Source organism: Haliotis rubra, unplaced genomic scaffold (genome assembly GCF_003918875.1).
Source record: "Haliotis rubra isolate DU_JTF1 unplaced genomic scaffold, ASM391887v1 Scf358, whole genome shotgun sequence".
NCBI classification, from domain to species: domain Eukaryota; kingdom Metazoa; phylum Mollusca; class Gastropoda; order Lepetellida; family Haliotidae; genus Haliotis; species Haliotis rubra.
In genome coordinates this window covers 843746-868220 of record NW_025767033.1, presented here as the reverse complement: position 1 = coordinate 868220, position 24475 = coordinate 843746, and the positions used below count along the sequence as shown (strand labels likewise).

At 38.5% G+C, this 24475-nt stretch overlaps 1 protein-coding gene across 1 annotated transcript; it reads left to right on the top strand.

Annotated features, from left to right (window-relative positions):
- Positions 1–5856: 5856 nt before the first annotated feature.
- LOC124285291 (probable uridine nucleosidase 2) lies at positions 5857–16762 on the top strand. Its single transcript, XM_046721489.1, is given in 7 exon segments — positions 5857–6200; positions 6779–6956; positions 13693–13809; positions 14915–14973; positions 14975–15052; positions 15083–15097; positions 16155–16762. Coding segments are annotated over 7 exon segments (1017 nt in total). The 5' UTR covers positions 5857–5957; the 3' UTR covers positions 16482–16762.
- Positions 16763–24475: the final 7713 nt, after the last annotated feature.

Sequence of the window (24475 nt, the reverse complement as noted above, 5' to 3'; positions counted from 1 at the left end):
GTAACATTCTAATTTATTTTATTAATATATGAACTTTCCCATTTATGGTGACGTTTTTATTCACACAAGAAGTCATAGTGTCACAAATCAATCAACAGCTGGACAAAATAACCTTGATGGCATGGTTACACTTATTTCGATTACTACTGTCAGATATTCAAAACAAAAATGTGAAAACCCTCAGCCATATGAATATTCATCATGAAACAATTATTTATCAAATTATGAAAACATTATTTTAGAGGTGATATATAAAACTGGTTGTTGGACAATATTTATTACACTTTGTACTAGATGTCTTGGAGTGAGTGAACTATGTGCTATGATCTAAAGTACATGAGTATTACTTAGTTCTTGGTTATGCAGGGGTGAGGTTCTGCTATGCTGTAAGCAAAATATGAAGCAGCACACAGCACCTTCAAGTCACAATTGGCAAAAATGCAAGACCAAATACACTCAAAATATGGAGTAATCACTCGAAGACATTTCCTGTATTGTAAAATATACTGATCAATATATGGGGAAACTAAATGTGCATATATACTATACCATGACTGTAGATTCTGCAGACACTGGCTGAGAGCAGCATGAGTATGATTACTTGTCATGTAATATAGTGTTTTTCACCCATTTTTAGTAACTTATATATATCAAATATTCTGCCAATGAGGCCAAGGTTGGTAACTGGGATTCCATATTTTCCACTATACAGTTAGACCAATATGTTTTAAAATAATGGAAAAGAATAATGTGTACTGGTTATTGTGCTATGAACCAGTGTTGTAATCTTACAGCAAATAAAAACTAAGAATTTCATATTTCAACAAAATTCCATGTCATGTAGAATCACATGCCCATGCCATTGATTAAGTTTAACTTTTCATTGGTAAGCATGTTTTTTCATGGAAACTGGAGTAGTAGGGTAACCTAGTGGTTAAACTGTTGACACTTGTCACACTGAAGGCCCGGGTTTGATTCCCCACGTGTGTGCAAAGTGTGAAGCCCATTGCTGCTCTCCCCAGCATGATGTTGCTGGAATATTGCTAAAAGCGATGTAAAACCCAACTCTCTCACTTGGAAACCTTTGCTAAATACACTGAAAATCTAATCTCCTACATCCATCGTTGTATATTTACTGTCAAATCAATATCATGGCTAAAAGCAGAAATCTTCCAAACCATTCAATTTGTGCTTGCTTTATCCACACTTAAAAAACAATAAACAAGTTTTAGAACTATTCTGCAATTTTATTCCAAAGACATAATTACTCATAACATATCAAACAACATTCTTTGCATTTCCCAGATACTAAACCTGAAAAAATACTGTAACAGTATCATCTGGAATACAAATGTTCTTTCATGGTCACTCATATAAATTCTCACTGAATTATCTGAGAGTCCCAAGATGTCACAAGACTTTCCACAACACCTTGCTGGTTACAAGCATTTCCTGTTCCAGCAAGTGTCCAAAAGATGATGTGTAGGGCTTTAATATGTTTTATAACTGTATATACAACACTTCAATGACTTGCTGTTTCTTCATTTGCAATGTATATTGCTTGACCACCAGATGTTAAAAGAAATCTGAAGATCTGTTTCAGTTTGTGTTGCTCTTGATGTCAATGGTAATTGTGGTGATAAAGAAAACAGTTCAGTTCCTTACAATGTTGACAGCAAGATATTATTGATAAATTAAGCATGTGGATGTTATGTTTAACTGAACATGCTGCACCATAACCAAATGCTAAATGGGGTTGTAATAATATATTAATCAAGCTTATATTACAGAATACATTTGTAAGAGACACCTATTCAGAGCTATTGGTATCAATCAAAGTGTGGATATAATCATCATTGTTTACGCGCTATTAAATTACTATTTAATTCATTACATTTATTTTTTTAGACTTACACCTGGATTTTCATTGCACATTAAGTTATCTTCTGGATAATTCCAACTGCAAGATACTTTATTTATTAACACAGTTTTTTGGGTACACATGCATTATACCGGATATACCTGCCTTCCGTATTTTATCATGTTTATTAGATCCCCTTTCCGGGGGACAATAAAATCCCACTGTAAGATATTAAATAGACTAAGGCTTAGTCTCTGAATATATATAATTTTGATAGTAACAAACAAGCCCATTTATATTGAAAAGGAGCCCTAGGGAGACCAGAGATTCAGAACCTGAGGAAATCTAGACTTGCTTCATTTAGGGCTTTAGCACTGCAGAGAGAGCTTGGCAGTAGGGAAAATAATGTGGTTTCATTGACTGTGAGACAGACTAGATATTAAATGCAATCAAACGATTCACCAATCTGCACACATGTCAACTCCACCCTTACTGTGCGTACCGTGCTTAAACAATACCAGCCTTTAAATGAAAACAAAGAAATCCATGTAACAAACTTACCTCGACTAATGAATGGGCCAGCCTGAAGACGACGCTGTGACAACTCTGCATCTGTTTGGCAAATCACGTGCTGTTCATGCACCATTGCCTTAGTGCTTTAGCAGTCCATAGTCTGTTACATGGCATAGGTTTCTGATTCACACAGCCAGTGTCGAGTATGATTATCCACGGCATACCCCATGTAACAGTGTTATCGCCATTGCCGAAAAACGTTGTTTGTCAACCTATGCCAATCGTAAACCCCTAAAATCCCAATCTTAGCGTGACGTTACGATCGGCATACCGTTCCACTAACCCCTAAAATCCCAATCTTAGCGTGACGCTACGATCGGCATACCGTTCCACTAACCAATCTTAGCCCTATGCCAATCGTAAACCCCTAAAATCCCAATCTTAGCGTGACGTTACGATCGGCATACCGTTCCACTAACCAATCTTAGCCCTATGCCAATCGTAAACCCCTAAAATCCCAATCTTAGCGTGACGTTACGATCGGCATACCGTTCCACTAACCAATCTTACCTAAGTCAATCGTAAAGTTAAGATTGAAAGTCTAAGTTGCTCATGACCAACTTAGGATAGCTAAAATCAATCGTAGAGAAACCAAAATGGTGGCTTTCCTATTCTGAGTGAAAAATAAGAGCGAGCAATTTCACCGTGAGCGTCCCCTAAAATCCCCCATGAAATGAATTTGTATATTTCTGTGATGTAAACAAACACTGCACTGAAGCCCTACAAATGTCAGGCCAGTCTGACCACTGTCGTCATGGGAACACAACCGAGCGAGTCGGTATAACACATTTGTACAACAATATTGCAACGTCATGGTTAAGAATAGGGACAGCCGTGAAGTGAACAATGTTCTGAAGCAAAGAGATACAAATATGTTTGATTTCACTGCGCATATTTATTCTAAAGGCAGGCCGCGTGTTATTCAAGACCACTGACAGGTTCTACATACGTTATAGCCTCCTCACGGCTTGTTTATTCGGATTGACAAGGTTCAGGCACATATTAAAAGCTCTGACCCAATTGACATTTTTAAAGTTCCGACTTAAAACCTGTTCTCAGTATATTACTTATAATCTCGGCTGTAAATACTCTCGTGTAAATTATCAGTACATAGCGCTTTGAGCATGCCCCAGGATGTGGAATAGGCGCACTATAAATATGCATTTATTATTATTATATTATGCCTGATACCCAGCGTTCACACGCACTTGCACCTGAAACCAAGGGGCTCACTACCCTAATATTTTGCTCTAGTTTTTTTCTCCACGTTTACAGTTGGTTGGAAAAATACCCATGAAGGCCCGGGATAGAATATTGAACTTCAATAACCCATGCTTGTCGTAAGAGGCCACTAACGGGATCGGCTGGTCAGGCTCGCTGACTTTGTTGACACATGTCATCGGTTCCCAAATGCGCAGATCGATGCTCACTGTATTGTCTGGTCCAGACTCGATTATTTATAGCTAAGATACATAGCGTTCACTAACATGAACACTCGGTCCGTCGTCATACCTGGCTCAGCGACCTAATTACCATCTACAGTCTGATCCATTGTTTTCAGCAGCTATTCGTACTTTTCTAAGTTTTGCGCGATTTTACGAGTAAACATGCTTTTCTGGATATCCTATCACGCATCCCACTGAACGCCCAGTTAGGCCGATGTGGGTTATTTCGACATACGCTATTTGCAATGGTGTAAATTTTAGGGATACAGAGTAACAGCCTTTAACAGTTTTTTTCTGTTTCCGACAGTACTTTAGTGCAGTTCACTCCACTCAACCCGCGACAAGTAGATCTGTGACGGCTCATGGACACAGCTTATCCTATTGAGGATCAGTGATAGTATTTATACTAGTTACGAGTACTAGTCCCTCCCGGATCCAAGAGTGAGTGAGTGATTATGGTTTTACGCCGGTTTTAGCAATATTCCAGCAATATCACGGCGGGGAACACCAGAAATGGGCTTCACACATTGTACCCATGTGGGGAATCGAACCCGGGTCTTCGGCGTGACGAGCGAACGCTTTAACCACTAAGCTAAACCACCCCCACCCCCCGGGATCCAAGAGACCGGAGACTTTGTTGTTGGAATGACGTCACATTCACCCATGACCAGTGGATGATTTTACCCATGTGGGGAATCGAACCCGGGTCTTCGGCGTGACGAGCGAAAAATATAAAAAATCTGCAAGGCCTCTCGATCTTTATTTAATAAGAAGGGTATAAGCTACAATCATGCCAAATTTCATGCTTGTAACACGAAGTGCATAACTCAGTGAAAAAACTGCACTTATCCGCCTGGCTATAACGGGATCGGGTTGTCAGGCTCGCTGACCTGGTTGACACGTCATCCTATCTCAGTTGCATATGGGGGCGGTAGGATAGCGTAATGTGCTAAAGCGTTCGCTAGTCACAATATATTTCGATTTTTATTTAAATATTGTCGGTTAAACTTGTCACCTACCACAGCAACTGTTGGGCGTCATTCATGCAGAGGATCATAGATACCGTATTGCAGCTCTCGAACTAGAGCAAGGTTTTAAAGTTCAGTTCTTTTACTGTTATGACGTAGATGTGTGTGATCAGAGACCATATAATATCATGCATGCAATCGATTAAAACTTTATGTAAACATAATCATGGATGATTGGCCTATCGAGCAACACTCATGACACCTACCAATTCTTTATTGTTATTTCTGCAAGTCGATTGAAAACCGATTTTGACTCTCAACTAAACGATCTTGACACAAATGGATGACGATATGTCCGCACACAACAGGGGTGTGGTCGAAGCAAGTCCTCTGATTGGCCAATGCTTGCAAATCTGCACATTATTTATAAATTCGCGGGAATTTTTACTTTCATCGTCTGCTTGACCACACCCTCGTTTTGTGCCAACGAATACTTGCAAGTAAATCTTGAGATTAGCCATGTGATGATACGTTTAGCGAGCATCGGGGATATTGGCAACTGTAATGTTAAAACTGCCTTTACCTGACTGGGTTAGTTTGATTTTTGTATTTTTGGTTTATATTCTCTGTCCTGTCGTAGTCTGTAAATTCTCCAAGTAAGTATCGAGGTCCAAGTCGGAATCATCCCAGTGAATGAATTAAGTCGTCCATGGCCATGCCAAATGTTGAAACAAATATTCCAGGCCAATGACGACACGCATTTCGCGAATGATACATGTTCTGCGATGTTGTCAGTTGACATGTGCAAATGAGAGATAAGATAAAAATTAAGATTATTGTAATCAGTTTATTGGAGCTGTCCATGTAATGTTTAACTGTCAAACGCAGCCGGTGAAATCCCGCTAAGGGAATTAACTCTCGGCCCGGATATTACGCAATATTGATTACGTGGCTGCCAGAGTGCTCATTTGCGAATGTCTGCGCATCTGTTGCGCATGTGTACCGGTAGAGGGAAGTTAGCAGCAGGGTGTCGATGTGTATCAGTTACATGCCAGGCCGTAGCGCTGATGGTTAGTGATAAACTGTTGGGGAGGGCCGTCCCTTTATTATATGGTCTCTGGTGTGATGTGCAGCTCTAGAATTCCACTGTCGACCATGGCGACCAACACGAGCAGCAAGCGAAAGTTCATCATTGATACAGATGCAGGCATTGACGATGCTCAGGCGATACTGATGTGTCTCGCGGCGTCTGACGTCGAGGTCGTCGCTATTACTGCAGTCGCGGGGAACACGTCGGCAACACAGGTGGTGAAGAACCTTCTCAGGCTTCTCAAGGCGGCCGGTAGGCCTGATGTACGTTTGACATAAATGACATGATATTTTTATCAAAATGTCTATTTTCCACAAGAAAACAAATTACTGTCTCAGTAAATTGTCTAAAATGAATTTTACAATAAAAACAGTGTTCATAAATGAATCAACACGATTTATTGATGCCATACTTAACATGCTCACATTAACATGCATCACACAAGACAGCTATAGTGACCTCCCGATCCCGTTATTCGACCCTCGTATAAGAACAAGTTGCTGCTGAGGACCATTTCAAAACCGGTGCTTCACGGGGCGTTTCTTATCTGTCCCCAGATCCAGATCTTCAGACTCTATGAGGGCGGCGGGGTAGCCTAGTGGTTAAATCGTTCGCTCGTCACGTCAAAGATCCGGGTTCGATTCCCCACATGCGTACAATGTGTGAAGCCCATTTTTGGTGTCCCCTGCCGTGATATTGCTGGAATATTGCTAACTGCGGCCTAAAACCCAACTCATTCATGCATTCAGACTCTATGACAACATGTTATACATTTCCTGTCTCACATATCCCGATCTATAGAAGTTTTGGTGACATTCAGTAATTTGTTATCTGCCACCAGATCCCCATCTACAGAGGCTGTGAGGACATGCTGCTTGGCTGGCAAAAACCTGACGACTGCAACTACCACGGCAAGGACGGGTTTGGAGACGTTCCTGACCCCGTCCCACCTAATCCCGACCAGGTCCAGGCCAAACACGGGGTACAAGCACTGGTTGACATCACCAAACAATACCCAGGTACCAAAGCCAGGGAGGCAGCACTTCACACCGAAACATGATTCTCATTAACCAATTCAAACAATGACCTACTTTTCAGGCAATCCGAACTTTCTCGATGAAAGTGGAAGGAGACATTTCAAACAACTATGGTTACACTGAATTCTAATTCCTTGTTTCATAAGCAAATGGCATTTACAATTGATTTTAATTTTAAACTTTAATCAAATCGTATTTTTATAGTTTATGGCGAGGTTTAAGCAGCATGACCTTAACTAAGACGTCACAGACTGCCCGTTTGACGAGGTCGTAATTCACAATTCATCTGGCTCACTGGTTACACCTGTTTTGTGTAACGTACAATGCGATTGATATAATATAGGGCAGGACACAAACCTGATATTCCTTCAAAAACCATTTGTTTTTGATATCTGAGAGAGGTATACACAATCTATACATGAAATGAAAGCTTGTGATCTGAGCATTAAGAAAAAAAATGATGTGGTGAAATTTATGTGGACATTTTCTTATAAAAACGTTTTTATGTCACACCAATAAAGTCTGTAGAGAAACTCTGCCGTAAAATGAGTCATCAAGAAAACAGTACTACCAGTACTTCCTGCAGTTAAGCTGGGCCCCGTCTCGCATATCGCAATATTCGAACCACTCTCCTACCCAGAGTTCCATGCGGCAAGCCAGCATAGTACCTCTGCCACAGGCCAGAAAAATGTGACGATTCATCACATCTTGCACCGTCCATTCAATATAATGTACAGATTTCTTTTACTCTTTTATTTTTGACGAGTCTACACATCTAACTAAACATCTTTAATAGAATGGTTTAGATTCACTGAGAAAATATCCAAAAACGTGTAACACTATTTCGATTTGCGTAGCGATCCTTTGTTTACACAGGTTGTACGGCTCCACGTGCTGTCATCGAAGCCAACAGAGAGCAAACGATGCAGCCAGTTTGATATCTAAATATGTACTGTCATAGGCCTAACCGTCGCAGTTGGGAAAGAATATATACGTAACAATGTAAAACATTATGAAGAGAGCGCCGAAAAGCTCTCGTGAGTCCAGTCTCTTCTTATTATGAATATGCGCGTTTGAATACAAACAAGAGAAAAGTCCGGTCACGTGATATGCAAATTAGCCTGTGGCAGTGATGTTATGTTAAGTCATCGCTGTGCCGGAGTGTGTATTCGAACTTGCTTTGTCGAACGTTAGCACGCGCAAAGGGAGCCGGGAACTAGCTTATTCCTGCAGTCTGCTGAGACCACTTCCTGTCCTAGCAGTGTTGACATTTGGAACTTGACAGCTTGTTAAATCTTTTTCCAAAGATTTTCATTCGAAGCATTGACAAGTCTTCAGAGTTCTTCAATATCATTATTGAGGTAAGTTGTTTTCTAATTGTGTACATTTCCACAGAACCTTATGTTTCAATGATAGAAATTACAGAAGATTACCAGTGGGTTAGTTATGCACTAATCTTGTTTGATGATAAAATTTTGAAATGCATTTCAAATAGGTAATTTGTTATTGTACCTGATATCCTAAGGTATTTTCATGGCATTTTACATGTTTAAAGTCAACTGTTTCATTGACAGATTTCTAGATAACTAACTCTAAAGTTTTAACTGATGAAACTCCTTGAGAGGCCATTTTAAGGATGAAAATATTCATCAAATCCTATTCAGAGAATCATATGCTTGATCTTTCTATTATTGGTCCAATTATATTTAAGATATTATAAAATTATGATTTTATTAGGTTTTTGATGATTCTTTTCAAAGAAGTTTTGAAAAAATGTACAGATAACATTCTGAAACCCTGAGAGGGCCACCCTGTATAAAATGCATTGTCAGTGTAAGCAATATTTCCCTACAACTTAATATTACCCGATTGTGATCCTCAACTAAAAAAACACACCAATTTTAGCAATAAATATGTTTTGAAGTGATTTTTAAAGAAGATATGTTGATTATAAAAATGTAGAAATGAAATAATTTCTTTCTTAACGTATATAATTTCCCCAAACATAATTTTGTTATATATGTATTTTTTTTTCAACCAAAATATAAACACTACCTTATAATTTGACAGGACAATTTCTTCAAAAAATATTAATTAGATTGAATTATATTTATTAACATAGATATAATTCAATATGTGCATGCTGTCCAAAATTATTTTCACTAAAATACCTTTTAATTTATATTTGAATTTTTTTGGTAAAATTTAACAAGAAAATTGATTGCAAAGGTTTTTTTCAAAACTGTGCATTAGATTACTTTATTTGTTAAACTTTTACCTTTAATAGTTTCACATACATTCTTTTATTTATTAATAATATCTTGATTTTTTAAAATACAATGTACATATTTAAAAAAAATTTGCTATAATTTTCATGTAGCATCATAATGAAAGCTTGTATTTTTTAAAAAGACATTTCCCTTTTTGAAATAGTTTTTCTCTTGTTTTTATTGATACATTACGAATGTAAACAAATTTAATGATTAAATTTAAACTTATACAGATACATAAGTGCCCAATTCTGTCAAGATAGGTCAAGTCCAAAATTGAACACTTTCACGTACCTTTTAGGTATGTATGTATTTCACAGTACATGTAGTTTCGCATACAGTCACATATATTCAGGGATGAGATCCTAACTTGTTTTATAATGAATATTAAACATAACAAAAGCCCTTATTTTGTTGTGTCAAAATGAAATTTTTGTTTAAGAAGGGCATTTCATGAAATGATTTTTCATGAAATGATTTCCTCCCTGAAACAATGATATATTTTAAATCTTTGAAGATTTCAAATAAAGTCACCTCAATCAAAAGTTTATTTTCCATTAATTTTTTTCATTCAGGTATATTTCTGAAAACTTAAGCAATGGAGCCAAAGCCAGTGCAGTTTGGACAAGTCCAAAAAAGATCACTCTCTCATGAGCCTTTTAGATATATATATCTCTATATATAGTATCACAGAAGTTACACCTACATTGACTTATTTATTGATAAAATCCTACCTTTATTTGTAAGACGTATTTACTTTAAATGTTGCTCTTAACCCAAATCATAATGACATTTCATGTTTAAGAAAGGAATTCTCTTTATGAGTGAGTTTAGTTTTGCACCGCTTTTAGCAACATTTCAGCACTATCACGGGGGGGGACACCTGAAATGGACTTCACACATTGTACCCATGTGGGGAATCAAACCAATGTCTTCAGCGTGATGAGCGAACGTCTTAACCACTGTACTACCCCACCACCCACTCTCTTTATGAAATATGTTCTACTGTTAATAAATGTAAGAAGATTTAATGATGAAACTTTCCTTATTTCAGGTTAACTTCAAATAGAAATGGACTTAAAGGGGCCAAGTCCAAAAGAGTAAACATTCATCTGCCGAGTACTGCATCATAATTAGTGCTCGAACAAATTTATCACCTGGAGAATTACAATCACTGCCCAATTGAGCCAAGACGATGTTTTTTACCAGACTTGTGCAGTTGTTTGGAAATGATCTTTGTGGTCAGGATTTGCTTTATTATAGATGTTTCTTAGTGAAGATGGGACTGTTCGACTTGTGCATTTGCACGCAGAAATGGTCTTTAGAAGACCATTATGTCTGACAGATTGTCGTGATGATGTCACAATGGCTAAGGTTCTCGCACATCCCATAGTATCAGCTCCTACATTACTTTTCAATGAAGATGGATCAAGGAGGAAGACATCCAATGCCGATTTGACAGACAAATTAGAAGAAATTGTACAGAATATTGACACTTTACCAGACTTTGACAAAAAGACACTGTCCACATTCGCGATACAATGGCAATATTGATAAGTATGAAACCTGCCATTCCCTCCGCGTTGGATAGTGTTGCTGACAGTTATATGCAAAATATGAAGCAGTGTTTCACAAGGGCTGATACTGTCATAGATATGTTCGACCAGTATGACAATCGCAACTCCACTAAGTCTGGAGAACGTTCACGAAGGGCTGACCTCAACACCGGCAAGAAGTATCAAGTGTCATCAGGCAGACAGGTTCCACAGTGGAACAAGTTTCTTGGTGTATCTGAGAACATGTCACAGTTAACAACGTTTTGTGTACCAAAGTCCAAGTTGCTACAATGTCAACAGAACAACAAGGAGGATTGTATCTCTCATGAAGATATGAAGATGGAATGGTGACCAAGTTGATCCCTCCCACTGGTGATGCTTGCATTGATGCACTTGAATGTTCTCAAGAAGAAGTTGATACATGCATGCTCTTAAACGCCATGTACTGCAATGGTGAGTTTGAAGAGAGTCATACCCAAGGAAGTATCATCATCAAGTCCCCTGATACAGATGTTCTCATACTATATATCTGCTATTGTCCACAAATGGAGCATGTCCATGAAAACTGGAGTGTCTTCTGAAGTCACGGACAAGCACCGGTTCAATCATGTCCATAACATCTGCCATCTTCTTGGATCATCAATGTCATTTGCTTTGCCAGGAATCCATGCCTTTACTGGCTGAGATACGTCATCAGCATTATTTTCATGTTGGCAAGAAGACAAAGACAAAGATGAAAGATAAAGATCTGTTTTCAAGTCATCAAGTCTTATCTTCAGGAAACCTTGATGCAGCAGTGGAGGTCTGCAGGCAATCTAACGTCAGCCTTGTATGACCCCAGGAAGAAGGTTAAACCACCTCATTCATTTTAATGACATGAGATTTCAACAGACATTGAGCTTGCCAAACTTCCCTCATGCGAAGACAGCTTTCGACAGCACGTTAAGCGTGTGATGCGGCAAACTAGCATCTGGACAAGTTCTCATTGTGGTAAACCAGAGTTTGGTAACCTTGAAGATTTTGCCTGGACTAGGGTGAATGGATTGCTCAACCCACATTGTTTGAACATCAAACTGCTTTGGAAGTTCTTGACTGCCTTGTTTGCACCTGCTGCAAGTCCCCATGCTCCTCGGTGTGGTGCATTTGTAGACAGAGCAATCTGTATTGAACTGTGTCCTTGCAAGCGTGGACAGAATTGCACTAACACCATGAATGATCTTGGTGAAGATAACCAGTGACAATGAAGAATGACCTGTGTAATAATCATATTCCTTTTCCAAGTTGTTAGTTATTACAATAACCTTTAACACAAGACATACTATTGCTTTACAAAAAGAACAGCAAGTGAATCTAGTTTGAAGGATTGTTGGTTCCTAACACATTACACTTATATTTCAGTATCTTTAACAATGTTCTATTTTAGAGATATTAATGTATCTTTACCTGTAATGATGATAGTGATGAGTGATTAAAAGGTAATTTTGAAATTATACCAATTAGATTTATTATTCTTCTACTGTATCATACCTGACAAAAAAGGACCGAAAATTACATTTTTTACCCAAATTTTCAATCATGCAATGAAAATTTTATGTCTAAATATTGCAATCACTATTATTTTTCTATTGTACAGAGAGCAACCTTTCATTTGATGGTGAATTTGTTTGAATGGGGTCAATAGTTTGAAAATTAATAAGGATATTTGGAAAATTATGATTTTTAGTGTTTTTGACCCAAAATCCGGTTTTACCAGAAAGTGTCCACGCAAATATTTCCACATCATGTCTTATATTATTCTATAGGTCTTCAGCTTTAATTTGATATATAGATCATGTATACCTCTCAATTTGATCAAATCACCCCCCAAAATGGGTTTGTTTCCTGCCCTAATACCAAGTCCGTACCAGACCGCCAAACTTTTCCAGCGGCCGAGCCTCGTTTTGAGATTTCCAGATTTCCGTTTGTCAGAGCACGCTGTACGACAAAGCATGCTGCACAGCGTGTTTGCAGGGATTAGAAGGAGTGTAGTGTTGCAATATACAAGTGATTAGATGTATCAAATAATACTGATTATATTCATATATCCATTTGAATGAGTTGGTCTCAAAATTCTGAACTGGTTATTGTACTAAGTTGCGCAATAGGACGGAACCCAGTCAGCAGGAAACGAGACTGTTGTGTAATCAATGTTTTGACTTGTGTCTGTTTATTGAATTAATGCTGCACTCAGCAATATTCCAGCTATATGGCGGCTGTCTGTAAATAACCGAGTCTTGACGGGACAATCCAGTGATCAACAGCATCGGTATTGATCTACACAATTAGGATACGATGAGATGTGTCAACTGAACACGAGGATACATGCAACTGCAGCCGTGTTTTGACTCCGTTAACAAACGGTTATAAAATTATCTGAAAGAATTTGTGGTCCTTAGACAGCATTCAGGCGATCTAAAACAGAACTTTAAAACTCTGTGGTCTAATTCTAGTCATGATTGGAAAGACAAAAATCGAATTTTCACCTACGCACACGATACGATGTGAGGAATATAAGATGTTGAAATCATTTACTACTCTTTCCAACTACCAATCATTTAGGTAAAGCAGGTACTCCCAGAAATTCCGGCCTAATGTGTGTATAGGGAATACACTTCCAATGGAAATATATGTTAGAAAAGACGGATTCATGAAACGAGCGTGTTCGTTTCGGTGGGCAACGGAAGTAATTTTGACAGATGGATCTTGTCATGTGTTGGAATCCCAGAATTATTCTCGGTTTGTCGGCGCTACATTTGTGCGCGATGGTTTCTCCAAGTGGTATACGTCACAGTTTCGGGGATTTTTCATGCAAACGATCATATCAACCATTTCACACACTGATTTGTTTCCCAGGAGAAATCACTCTGGTAGCTCTTGGGCCACTGACGAACATTTCCATGGCTATCCGGATGGACAAGCAGTTCGGAAGCAGATTGAAAGACTGTTTCATCATGGGCGGTAATTATAGAGGTGAGTATATGCCACGTGTATCACATACATTCTGTTACTATGGTGTTAGAGCTACGGGGCTACAGCTCACCTTTAGGTGTAGCCAAAGACGGCCACTTTATACCTGTAGACATTCTGTTGGTTATATAACACTTAAACGGGTTCTTTTGTGAAGGTAAAGATATATCCTGAGATATTATGTTCATATTTTAACCAAGAAATATTCAATCAAAGATATTGCACTTTCCATGCAATATATACATAGTCGTTCAGTGTATGATACATGTTTGAATCTCAAAAAATCAAATGCAAGTTTAAACCTACTGCATCTGAAACGAGTCATGCATAGTCGCAGATGTACTGGGATAGTGTAAGATATCGTTCTACATTTATCTGGTGCTAATATAAATAAGACAGGGGCGTTTTCTTTACCTCCATTCTGTTCTATGGTTTATTAATGGTAGAATGTTTTTGGTGTATGATCCTGTCAAAGACTGACAATCATGAGTAGGTTGCACTGAATTACATGATACAGTTCACCTCCAACATGAATCCCACTACTAAAACCAAACATACACCAAAACACAGGAATGAGCTAATCGTTACTTACAGCTATTCGAACCACCGTGGAAAGATATGAAAATACTTTATTTTCAGATGGGAAATTGTGGCTGCATCGAAAATGAACATAAAACATAATGCATAAAGAAACAATGCATGGCGTTTATGAAGGGAGTTGTGCATCAAAAGCTTTGTACAGCACTGAGAATGTAACATAAATCATCGTCTAAAATTAAGTAACAGAATCTAAAACAGACTGCGAATGTTATAAGACCCAACTGTTCCACATATTACGGATAGATTTATATTAGAAACTGGTATACTGGCTAGGATAAAACACGGCAAGATAAAATTAAATATGCAGCGAAAGGTATAGCACCATAGGGGTAAAAACCATCGTTGTCAAGAAATATATGCTAAAATAACATCATAGAAGGTAAGACAGAACTGTTTGCATTCGTGACCAGTCAACTGGAAACACATCTGTTCCATGACAAAGTTGCTTTGATAATGGATATTAAGATACCTAATCTCTGTTGTGACATCATGGAATTACCCTTTACAGCCGAAGGCAACATCACAGCGAGCGGGGAGTTCAACTTTTACAGTGACCCGGAGGCTGCCTTACATCGTGCTGAACTCCCTGGGATGCCCCATCACGTTGACCTGTTGGGAGCTCTGTCTAGACTGTTTCTTTCCCTGGGTAGCTCCTTCTTTCTAGACGTCTTTACAATCCTTCTTTCCCTGGGTACATCTTTACAATCCTTCTTTCCCTGGGTACGTCTTTACAATCCTTCTTTCCCTGGGTACGTCTTTACAATCCTTCTTTCCCTGGGTACATCTTTACAATCCTTCTTTCCCTGGGTACGTCTTTACAATCCTTCTTTCCCTAGGAGGGTCTTACCAATCCACTATTTTTACCTTCTTTCCCATGGAACCACTACTCTTGACCTTTTCGCCATGGTAGGTCTTAACAAACGACTACTCTTAACAATCCAATGCAGTTTGAATCTTTTTTCCTTGAGTATTCTATAGCCATATCCAGTACGTTTGACATATTTCCCCTCAGTATATCCAACCATATCCAATACCTGTGACATGTTTCCCAACGGTATGAACTATAGTGCGTATGGCTCAAAATCGGACCGATGAATTGCAATCTAACTCGAAAACTAATAAACATATAATACTCAATGAAACGCTGATCATAATTAAAACGTCAGACCAACTCTGTGAGGTTTTTGCAGAATTTATATCCTAAAAATAAAAAAGTTGTTTAACAAACTATCATTAAAATTGTGACACAGTTCACTATTTCTTACGAGGGAGGAGTGCAGAGAAAGGGACAGCCAGGTGTGCGAGAAAATATGGCACAGCACAGGTTAATGAATCAATAGCTTGGTGGGCACTTGTGCACGTGCTTCTCTAACACCTGGCTGTCCCTTTCTCTGCACTCCTCCCTCTTAACAAATAGTGAACTGTGTCCAAATATTTTAATGATAGTTTGTTAAACAACTTTTTTAATTTTAGGACATAAATTCTGCAAACAAACCACAGAGTTGGTCTGATGTTTTGATTATGATAAGCGTTTCATTGGGTATTATATGTTTATTAGTTTTCGAGTTACATTGCAATTCATCGGTCCGCTTTTGAGACAAACGGACTATACCAAGTTCAATTGGCTAGCGCTCGCTCATCGCAACCAGGATTCGGGTTCGAAGCCTATCTGTGGTGCGCCCTCTTGTGATATTCTGGAATGCTGGTGAAAGCGACGCACGCAGTTGTATGACTGTTCTGTGTTCCAGGAGGTGCATGAAGAATTGAGAAGCTTTACATCTGTGAAATGCGAGCTCTTGAAAACACTTGAACATGCCATAGTAACTCAATGCAAGGAAGAAGGCCGGAAGTACGAGGTTGCAGACGAGATGGCAATGGCGTGCGCTCTTAATGATGACGTCATCACAAAAAGTGATGACGTGTACGCAACTGTGGAACTGCATGGTAACATGACCAGAGGTCAAATGGTTGTTGATTGGAGAAAAGTGCTGGCCAGGAAACCAAATGTGAGACTTGTGCTTGAGATGAACAAACCAATATTGAAGACGATGCTGTTGAAAGCATTTGAAGACTAGTTATGAGTGAGGGAAACTACTGGAGATAAAATGTGTGAAGCCCATTTCTGGTGTCCCCCGCCGTGATATAGCTGGAATATGGTTAAAAGCGGCGTAATACTGAACTCACTCACTCACTACTGCAGATAATCGAGATTCTTTCAAACCCGACGCCCACTTGAACGAAAACCAGTCGGGTTTGTTAAGATTATAAATGTGTTATATACCAAGTCACGCTTATATTCAAACGCATACATGACTATATATATGTATTATTAAAACAGAAGCGTATTCACTAGTTAGATCCTCTTGCAGTTTAGCCATTTCTAGGAGCCAGGAATCTCCACAGTGAGAGGAAATAAATACGGGCTTGTCGTCAGACATTTGAACACGTCAGGCCGCGTTTATCCGAGCAGTGCCGTGTTTCATAATAATAGTGAAACGCTCGGTTTGCTGAAGCAAGTCCAATACACCACGCTGCATTAGAGTTACTTTCCCACGGAATTGATGCATTGAGACAAAGAACGTACAGTGGAAGCTGTCTAAACCGGCACACGTCGGGACTCAATAAATAATCCGGTTTCGACAGCGTGTCGGAATGTAGAGCTGACACGGTAACCTACAACTAGAACTAAACCAGTTTTATCACTCTCATATACATTGTTGTATAACGTGGTTCTCTCAATTTCTCTCTCAACTCACTAATAACATGTACAAGTACACCTTCCTTGCCACGTGCCGGATTAGACAGCGCTGATTACTGTATAAACACATATTCGGGCGGCTCATTTCATGCCGAGATCCGGAATTGACAGCTGCCGGATTGCAGAGGTTTTAAATGATGATAAATGTACTAGCCATGGACGGGATTTTATACCGATGTTGACAACTTGCCGGATTGGACAGCTTCCACTGTATACCGTGTATCACCGTAGTCGGGGGTTCGGTCACACACACACACACACACACACACACACACCTCTTGAAAATGACTAAAGACCTCATTGAAGTTAATGTTTTGAGTGAGGTCTCGGAATATATGCATCGGCTGCAGCACTAATATAGATCAACCCATTCTAACTTTATTCTTATTTTATCTTTCTTAAATGTTCCAACATTATTTTCTGCTGTCAATTACTTTTTCACTCATTTGCCAGAAAACACGTCAGCAGCTAAATTCAGGGATAATTGGTAATCGTATAGACTTACGAGTTAATTTAAAGGTCACATGCAACGTAAAACACAACTTTGCAGATTCTGATACCTTTCGGTATGGACTTACCGAAACAAAGCGTCAAAAATGCAAATTCAACTTACAAAGTTGAAAAATAACGCGATGAAAAAAAACGCGCGAAATCGGAGTTGAAACGTTTCACTAAATTTCCCCCGACTTTTCTGGGGAAAACGGGTTTCTGGGGAAAGCTGGGCTGCGCTCATAGCATGTGCGCAGTGAAATAGGTTCGCGCAACTTGAAAGCGGGTTGTCCGGTGAATACTCGGTGAAGGCTTTGGTGTGATCTATTTTTCTAATGTTTTGTTGATATCTCACAGGCGCGAGCTTTTTATATGTTATGACAGTAAATTAACTGTTTATATAATTTCATTTGTCTATTTCACCACACGTTCTTCTTACCGAGTCACTTTCTCAGTTCGATACTTAAAAGCAATGTCATTATTTAGCGTTGACAGAATTTCTAACTGTGATATAGATATGTCGTTGTCTCAGACAAAACTCAATGTCTTGTTTTATTGACACCTGTGTGTCTGCCTGCCTGTCTGCTAATGACAATATTCAATACACAGCTGCTATCACTGACCACATGCAATTTGAACTTAACACCAATCAGGCTATACACCATAAACAAAATGCATTGATTTATGACCCGAGTTCGGTCTCTGTCACATTATGTAATTACACAGACAGGCAGGTGTGATACTTGAACACATGACATGTTATGATGTCTGTTGATTTCAAAATGTTATACACAAAAAATGAGCATGTATTTACAAAACCCAACATCTCTATATATACACACACAATGAGCATCTGCAAATGAACCAGCTGTTACACTTGAGTGCACACCCACCCGCTCTGACTGGGTTCGGTATCCCGGCTGCTTCGTTTCTTGGGAAGTAAACCGAAGTACACAATATTGCACTTTTGATTTGCGATTGTACGCTTATAATTTTGTTTTATGTTTTTTCATAACCAGCAATGTATATTATAAGTCATGAATAAGTGATAATTGTGTTTTAATTATGTTTGATTTTTGGTTGCATGTGACCTTTTTAACAATAAAATGTTACCATTCATTTCTAATTAAATTGCATTTTTTTAAAAATCATTAAAAACATCTGATTGTTAGTAGGGGTGAAACGGTACGCTCTTACCACGGTACGGTACGTATTGCGGTACAAGGCCTTCGGTTCGGTCCGTCTCGGTTCGGTATATGAGAACTTACTTCCGAGAAAACAGCGGCCGTCTGGCAAAAAAATGCATAGATTTTAACAAAATGATTTATTTCTAGACATTTCAGAAAAGGTTAATAAATGACAGTACGAAAACCGAAAATACCGAATTTTTGGATTGCATCACGGAATACCGAAACGAAGGCAAAATACCGCGGTTCTACTCATACCGCGGTATACCGTTTCACCCCTAGTATCAAGGTATATATACTGGACAAAATAAGTTAGGGATATTGGTATATTAAGATTGATATTTTATCAGTGTGTCAATGAATGAATAAATCTTTATTCATAATTTCCAAATTTACATATATCCCTAACTATTTTTGTCCAGTATATTTTCACTGACGGGGTCTTATCACAATATACAAGGAAGGGGATGTAAGGAAGTTAATACACCGAGTTCAAATTCAACGAATTTATCGGCGCTTACTTTGTATACCCTACAAAACCAGGTCACCGACATCTAGAAAAGGGACTCGATTCATCCAGTTTCATTTTGTTACAGTGCAGACTTAGGACGGTGCAGGGTTGTGGCGGCATGTTTATGGTGCAGGCTTGTGACGCCTACTTGTGGTGCAGTCCCTCAACGAATGCATCAACATTGCCACTTTAATATACGCTGCACTGCACATCAGAAAATGCAGTCATGCCTTAACAAATAGTAATTATTTTCTTGTGTTTCCCTTTGATTAATATTACATGTGAGAAATATAAAAAGGACAACTGTACTCGAGCCTTTTGGCATAACAGAGGAGTATGCTGGAAATAATGCTCACGCGCCCACGCCTGCAGCTCAGACAATCGTCAAAAGAAAGTAAGAAGTTAGGCCAGACAAGCATAACTTGGCTAAACCCCAGTGTCCAGAGAATGCAACCGGTACGTGTCCTGCAAAAAAACGATGACGCCGATGAAACATTCTTCACAGAGAGACCCGTGAAGATCTGGGTTAGAATTGATCTTCAGTAACCCATGCTTGTGAGAGACGACTAACGGGACCGGATGGTCCTGCTCGCTGGCTTGTCAGCTTGTCAGTTCCCAATTGCGTAGATCGAGGCTCATGCTGTTGATCACTGGATTGTCTGGTCCAGACTCGAATATTTACAGACCGCAGCCATATAACTGGAATATTGCTGAGTGCGGCATAAAACTAAACTCACTCATTAACCCAAAAGTAGATTCAGGTCTTTAATTCAAACTTCAGTGGACAAATAGTTCTTTTACTACTTTGTGTTTACTTTGGAAAGCCATACCTATTCACAATCACCTGGATTTGAATAAGTCACCGCTGAGGAGAAAGCAACATGCATGCTTTTATTAAGGTTAGGTAACACAACACAATTTATACAAGTGGTAACGTCACTCCTCATATTCAGTTGAATATCTTAACATGCTAGTATTTTCATTCTATGACTTTTCTCGAGTTTCTCCGAAAGAACAACATATATCAATTGTTTGATGTGCTTGAAAAGTACGTGCCTCCTACTGACTCTTGAACGAGAGTGGTAACTAAAAATGAGGCTATATTAATATTCCAAAGTTTTCATAAAAAAATGTTTATGTTCAAAACATGTTGAGACTTTGAAATGAGAACCTGGCATTTGCTATAAATGACCTAACGTGTTTAGATAAGAATGCATACTACTTCTGTTCGTTTTGGGATGAACCGCCTCCGTGGTGTAGTGGTTAGAGCGTCCGCCCGGAGAGCAGGAGGTCGCGGGTTCGATCCCCGACCGCGTCATACCAAAAGACATTAAAATATGGTACTTGTTGGTCCCTGCCTGGCGCTCGGCATTAATGGGTACAACAAGGACTGGTCGGCTCGGAGTCAGTACAATGTGTCTGAGTGGGGTATTCATGCTTCACTGCGGCATGGTATCTCAGTGGGCTAGCACTATAAAACCAGCTTAAGTCTGGGCTAGTACAAGCAGCCGCACATACACATACACACGCATGCACGTTGTCATATGAGAGAAATATTCTCAAGTACGACGTTAAACCCAATTTCACCTCACCTCACCTCACCTCACCTCACCTCACCTCACCTCCTTTTGGGATGTACAAAACTCCCAATTACCTAATAGTATTTTACTCTTTAATACATTTTCACAGATTATGAAAGTGGTTTTCTCTTGAGAAAACAGCCATTTACAATTCGTGACAGGTGATATTGAAGCAAATTTACAATGTAGTATATATCTAGTAATGTGATGTAATAGTTTGCCAGTGACTATAATAATAAAACGTTTAATGTGAATCTGAACAGTGTATTGTTCAAATCAAACAGTGTGTTTATGTACGTACATGCAGAAAGTAATAGCTGACAGGAGGAGACAGGGAAAATGAACTCTTGCCTCATGATATCAATTAAAACACACACACACACACACTCTCTCTCTCTCTCTCTCTGCTTAATACGACCAGGGTCCCGTTCCTCAAAGCGATCATAGCGCTACGCTTGTCGTAAGTCTATATTAAAGTACGAACACCTTAGCGCTACGATTGTCGTAAGTTTATGTTTAAGTACGATCGTCATAGCGCTACGATTGTCATAAACTCTATATTAAAGTACGATCATCATAGCGCTACGATTGTCGTAAGTCTATGTTAAGTACGATCATCTTAGCGCTAAGATTGTCGTAAGTCTATGTTAAAGTACGATCATCACAGCGCTACGATTGTCGTAAGTCTATGTTAAAGTACGATCATCACAGCGCTACGATTGTCGTAAGTCTATGTTAAAGTACGATCATCACAGCGCTACGATTGTCGTAAGTCTATGTTAAAGTACGATCATCACAGCGCTACGATTGTCGAAAGTCTATGTTAAAGTACGATCATCTGAGCGCTACGATTGTCGTAAGTCTATGTTAAAGTACGATCATCACAGCGCTACGATTGTCGTAAGTCTATGTTAAAGTACGATCATCACAGCGCTACGATTGTCGTAAGTCTATGTTAAAGTACGATCATCACAGCGCTACGATTGTCGTAAGTCTATGTTAAAGTACGATCATCACAGCGCTACGATTGTCGTAAGTCTATGTTAAAGTACGATCATCACAGCGCTACGATTGTCGTAAGTCTATGTTAAAGTACGATCATCTTAGCGCTACAATTGTCGTCTATGTTAAGTCTATGTTAAAGTACGATGATCTTAGCGCTACAATTGTCGTTTAAGTCTATGTTAAAGTACGATCATCTTAGCGCTACGATTGTCGTAAGTCTATGTTAAAGTACGATCATCTTAGCGCTACAATTGTCGTTTAAGTCTATGTTAAAGTACGATCATCTTAGCGCTACAATTGTCGTAAGTCTATGTTAAAGTACGATCATCTAAGCGCTACGATTGTCGTAAGTCTATGTTAAAGTACGATCATCTTAGCGCTACGATTGTCGTAAGTCTATGTTAAAGTACGACCACCTTAGCGCTACGATTGTCGTAAGTCTATGTTAAAGTACGACCACCTTAGCGCTAGGGTCGCTTTGAGGAAAGGGATCCAGCAAAGGCCTGAACATTATGTTTCACAAGTTCTTCACTTCTCCAGCTTCATAGACACACTATTCTTGCAAGCCAAACTTCATTTGTCACTTCACATACTTCCTTTGTCGTCATGTTTATTAGTATACTCAGCCGACGTCTTATTTCGTTATGTATGCGTCGTTTTGTTGAGACAGCATCGTAAACATTGTGCATAAAGATAGTACAAAGCAGGAGTGACTATTTTTAGTTTCGTATATTTATATTATATTAGTTTCGTATCATATTTTTAGTTTCGTATCACTGGGCTGTGCTTTTAACTACTAATATTGAATATTGTTTTTGTCTCGTGCAACAAGTTTGTACGAGGTGCAAATCAGTTTCATTTCCATAAATCGAGCTCTGCAATAAATTAGCGCGTTTTGGGTTTATTCAGATTTCAGTTTGGATATATTTCCATATATATACGACACTGATAATATCAAACTCAGACCCTTTAGTGAAAGTGTGCTCAAGGTATGACCTCTCTTGTTTCATGATGGCAGGGGCAGTTATATATATTATAGGTAATAGGAGCATAGCCCTGTCAGACACCTCAGCAAACAGCAACAAACATGGAAAGTTCTGTAGACTAATTACACATTATGCTTAAAAACCGAAGACCACAAATAAGGTAAGATAATTTCCATGTACTTAAAACAAAATGACATATGTGCCCTGATCACTTTAATCTAGTGATAGTAATCTCTGATGAATATATCATTACCTCACCAACATAATTAACCCCAGGTCTTTGCGATCAAACATTATTCCCAAACCAAAGTTCATTTGTATTTTAGTTATATTTTAGCAAGATGTTGTTTGGACAATACACAAAACAATTTTTAACATCCGTCTATATCTTTTTTATGGTATACTTGTATAAAATAGTTACGTCATATAATTAGTTTTCCACATAACTGATAATCAGATGAAAGATGGTAATTAAAGTTTGGTTATTTACATTTTGGTAATGCATTGATAGATTTATTCATTACCACTTTGGAGATAAAACGATATGTATTAATAAAAATTGACATATGGAAATATATATAAATTGTTTAAAGCTGTAAACAGCTGTAAAACATTAAGCATGGGCAAATGTATAATCGATATTAACCAAACACTTTTACTTATTGCAAAATATTATATAAATGTAATTCAAACTGTTCTCAAGTCTGCAGTATAATAATGCCATATGGGTAATAGTAAAGCACAATTTATTCAAAGTTTCATATGAAACTGTAAGTGAAAATATGTTTTTAGTATTAGTTTTTTTTGTATATTTGCATTTAGTATATTTCATCAATTTTCAAAATTGATTTGAATTTGCCATCGCGCTGATATTTGCCGATAAAATATGCGAATTTAAGCTTAGATAAATATGAGACATCGGAGATATGATTATTTAAATAGGTTAACACAAATTTATCGATTTATACAGGTTCCTAATATGAAACGCATATGCATTCCAACGTCTATCATGTAATTCACATAAATATGAACAAGTTACATTTTATATATTTGCTCTGGCCTTAACCCTCATATGTTTGAAATATCAGGATATTTTGGGGTAGTAATGTTTATTTTTCTATCTAGTGTTAATGTGCAAAATATTGGTTCAGTTGTTCCATATGAATGATTCCCCAACAGTTTGAAATCACCCACCCTCTTTACAACTCCTTATGCTGAAATTCATCCAGCAGGCTAAGGTTAAAGACAAGTTTATACGCTCAAAATCTGTCTGGAGCACATTTATCTTACTCACATTTGTCACAAGAGCTGACAACGGGTTCAGGGGAAGTGATTAAGCTGGTGACCAAATGGTAACGCATCTGCTTCCTTAACATCCTTTTGCTCAGCCAGACCCTGACTGGTAGAAACGCTACGAGGTCACATGAGTCATGACGTTAAAGGCTTTAGGTACAGCAATGTGAACCCAGAAAGTGGAACATTCTTTGCTCGTTTTGTTTTACGACTGGTAATACGAACCTGTTAAAACTGTTCAAATACACACCCTTGATATC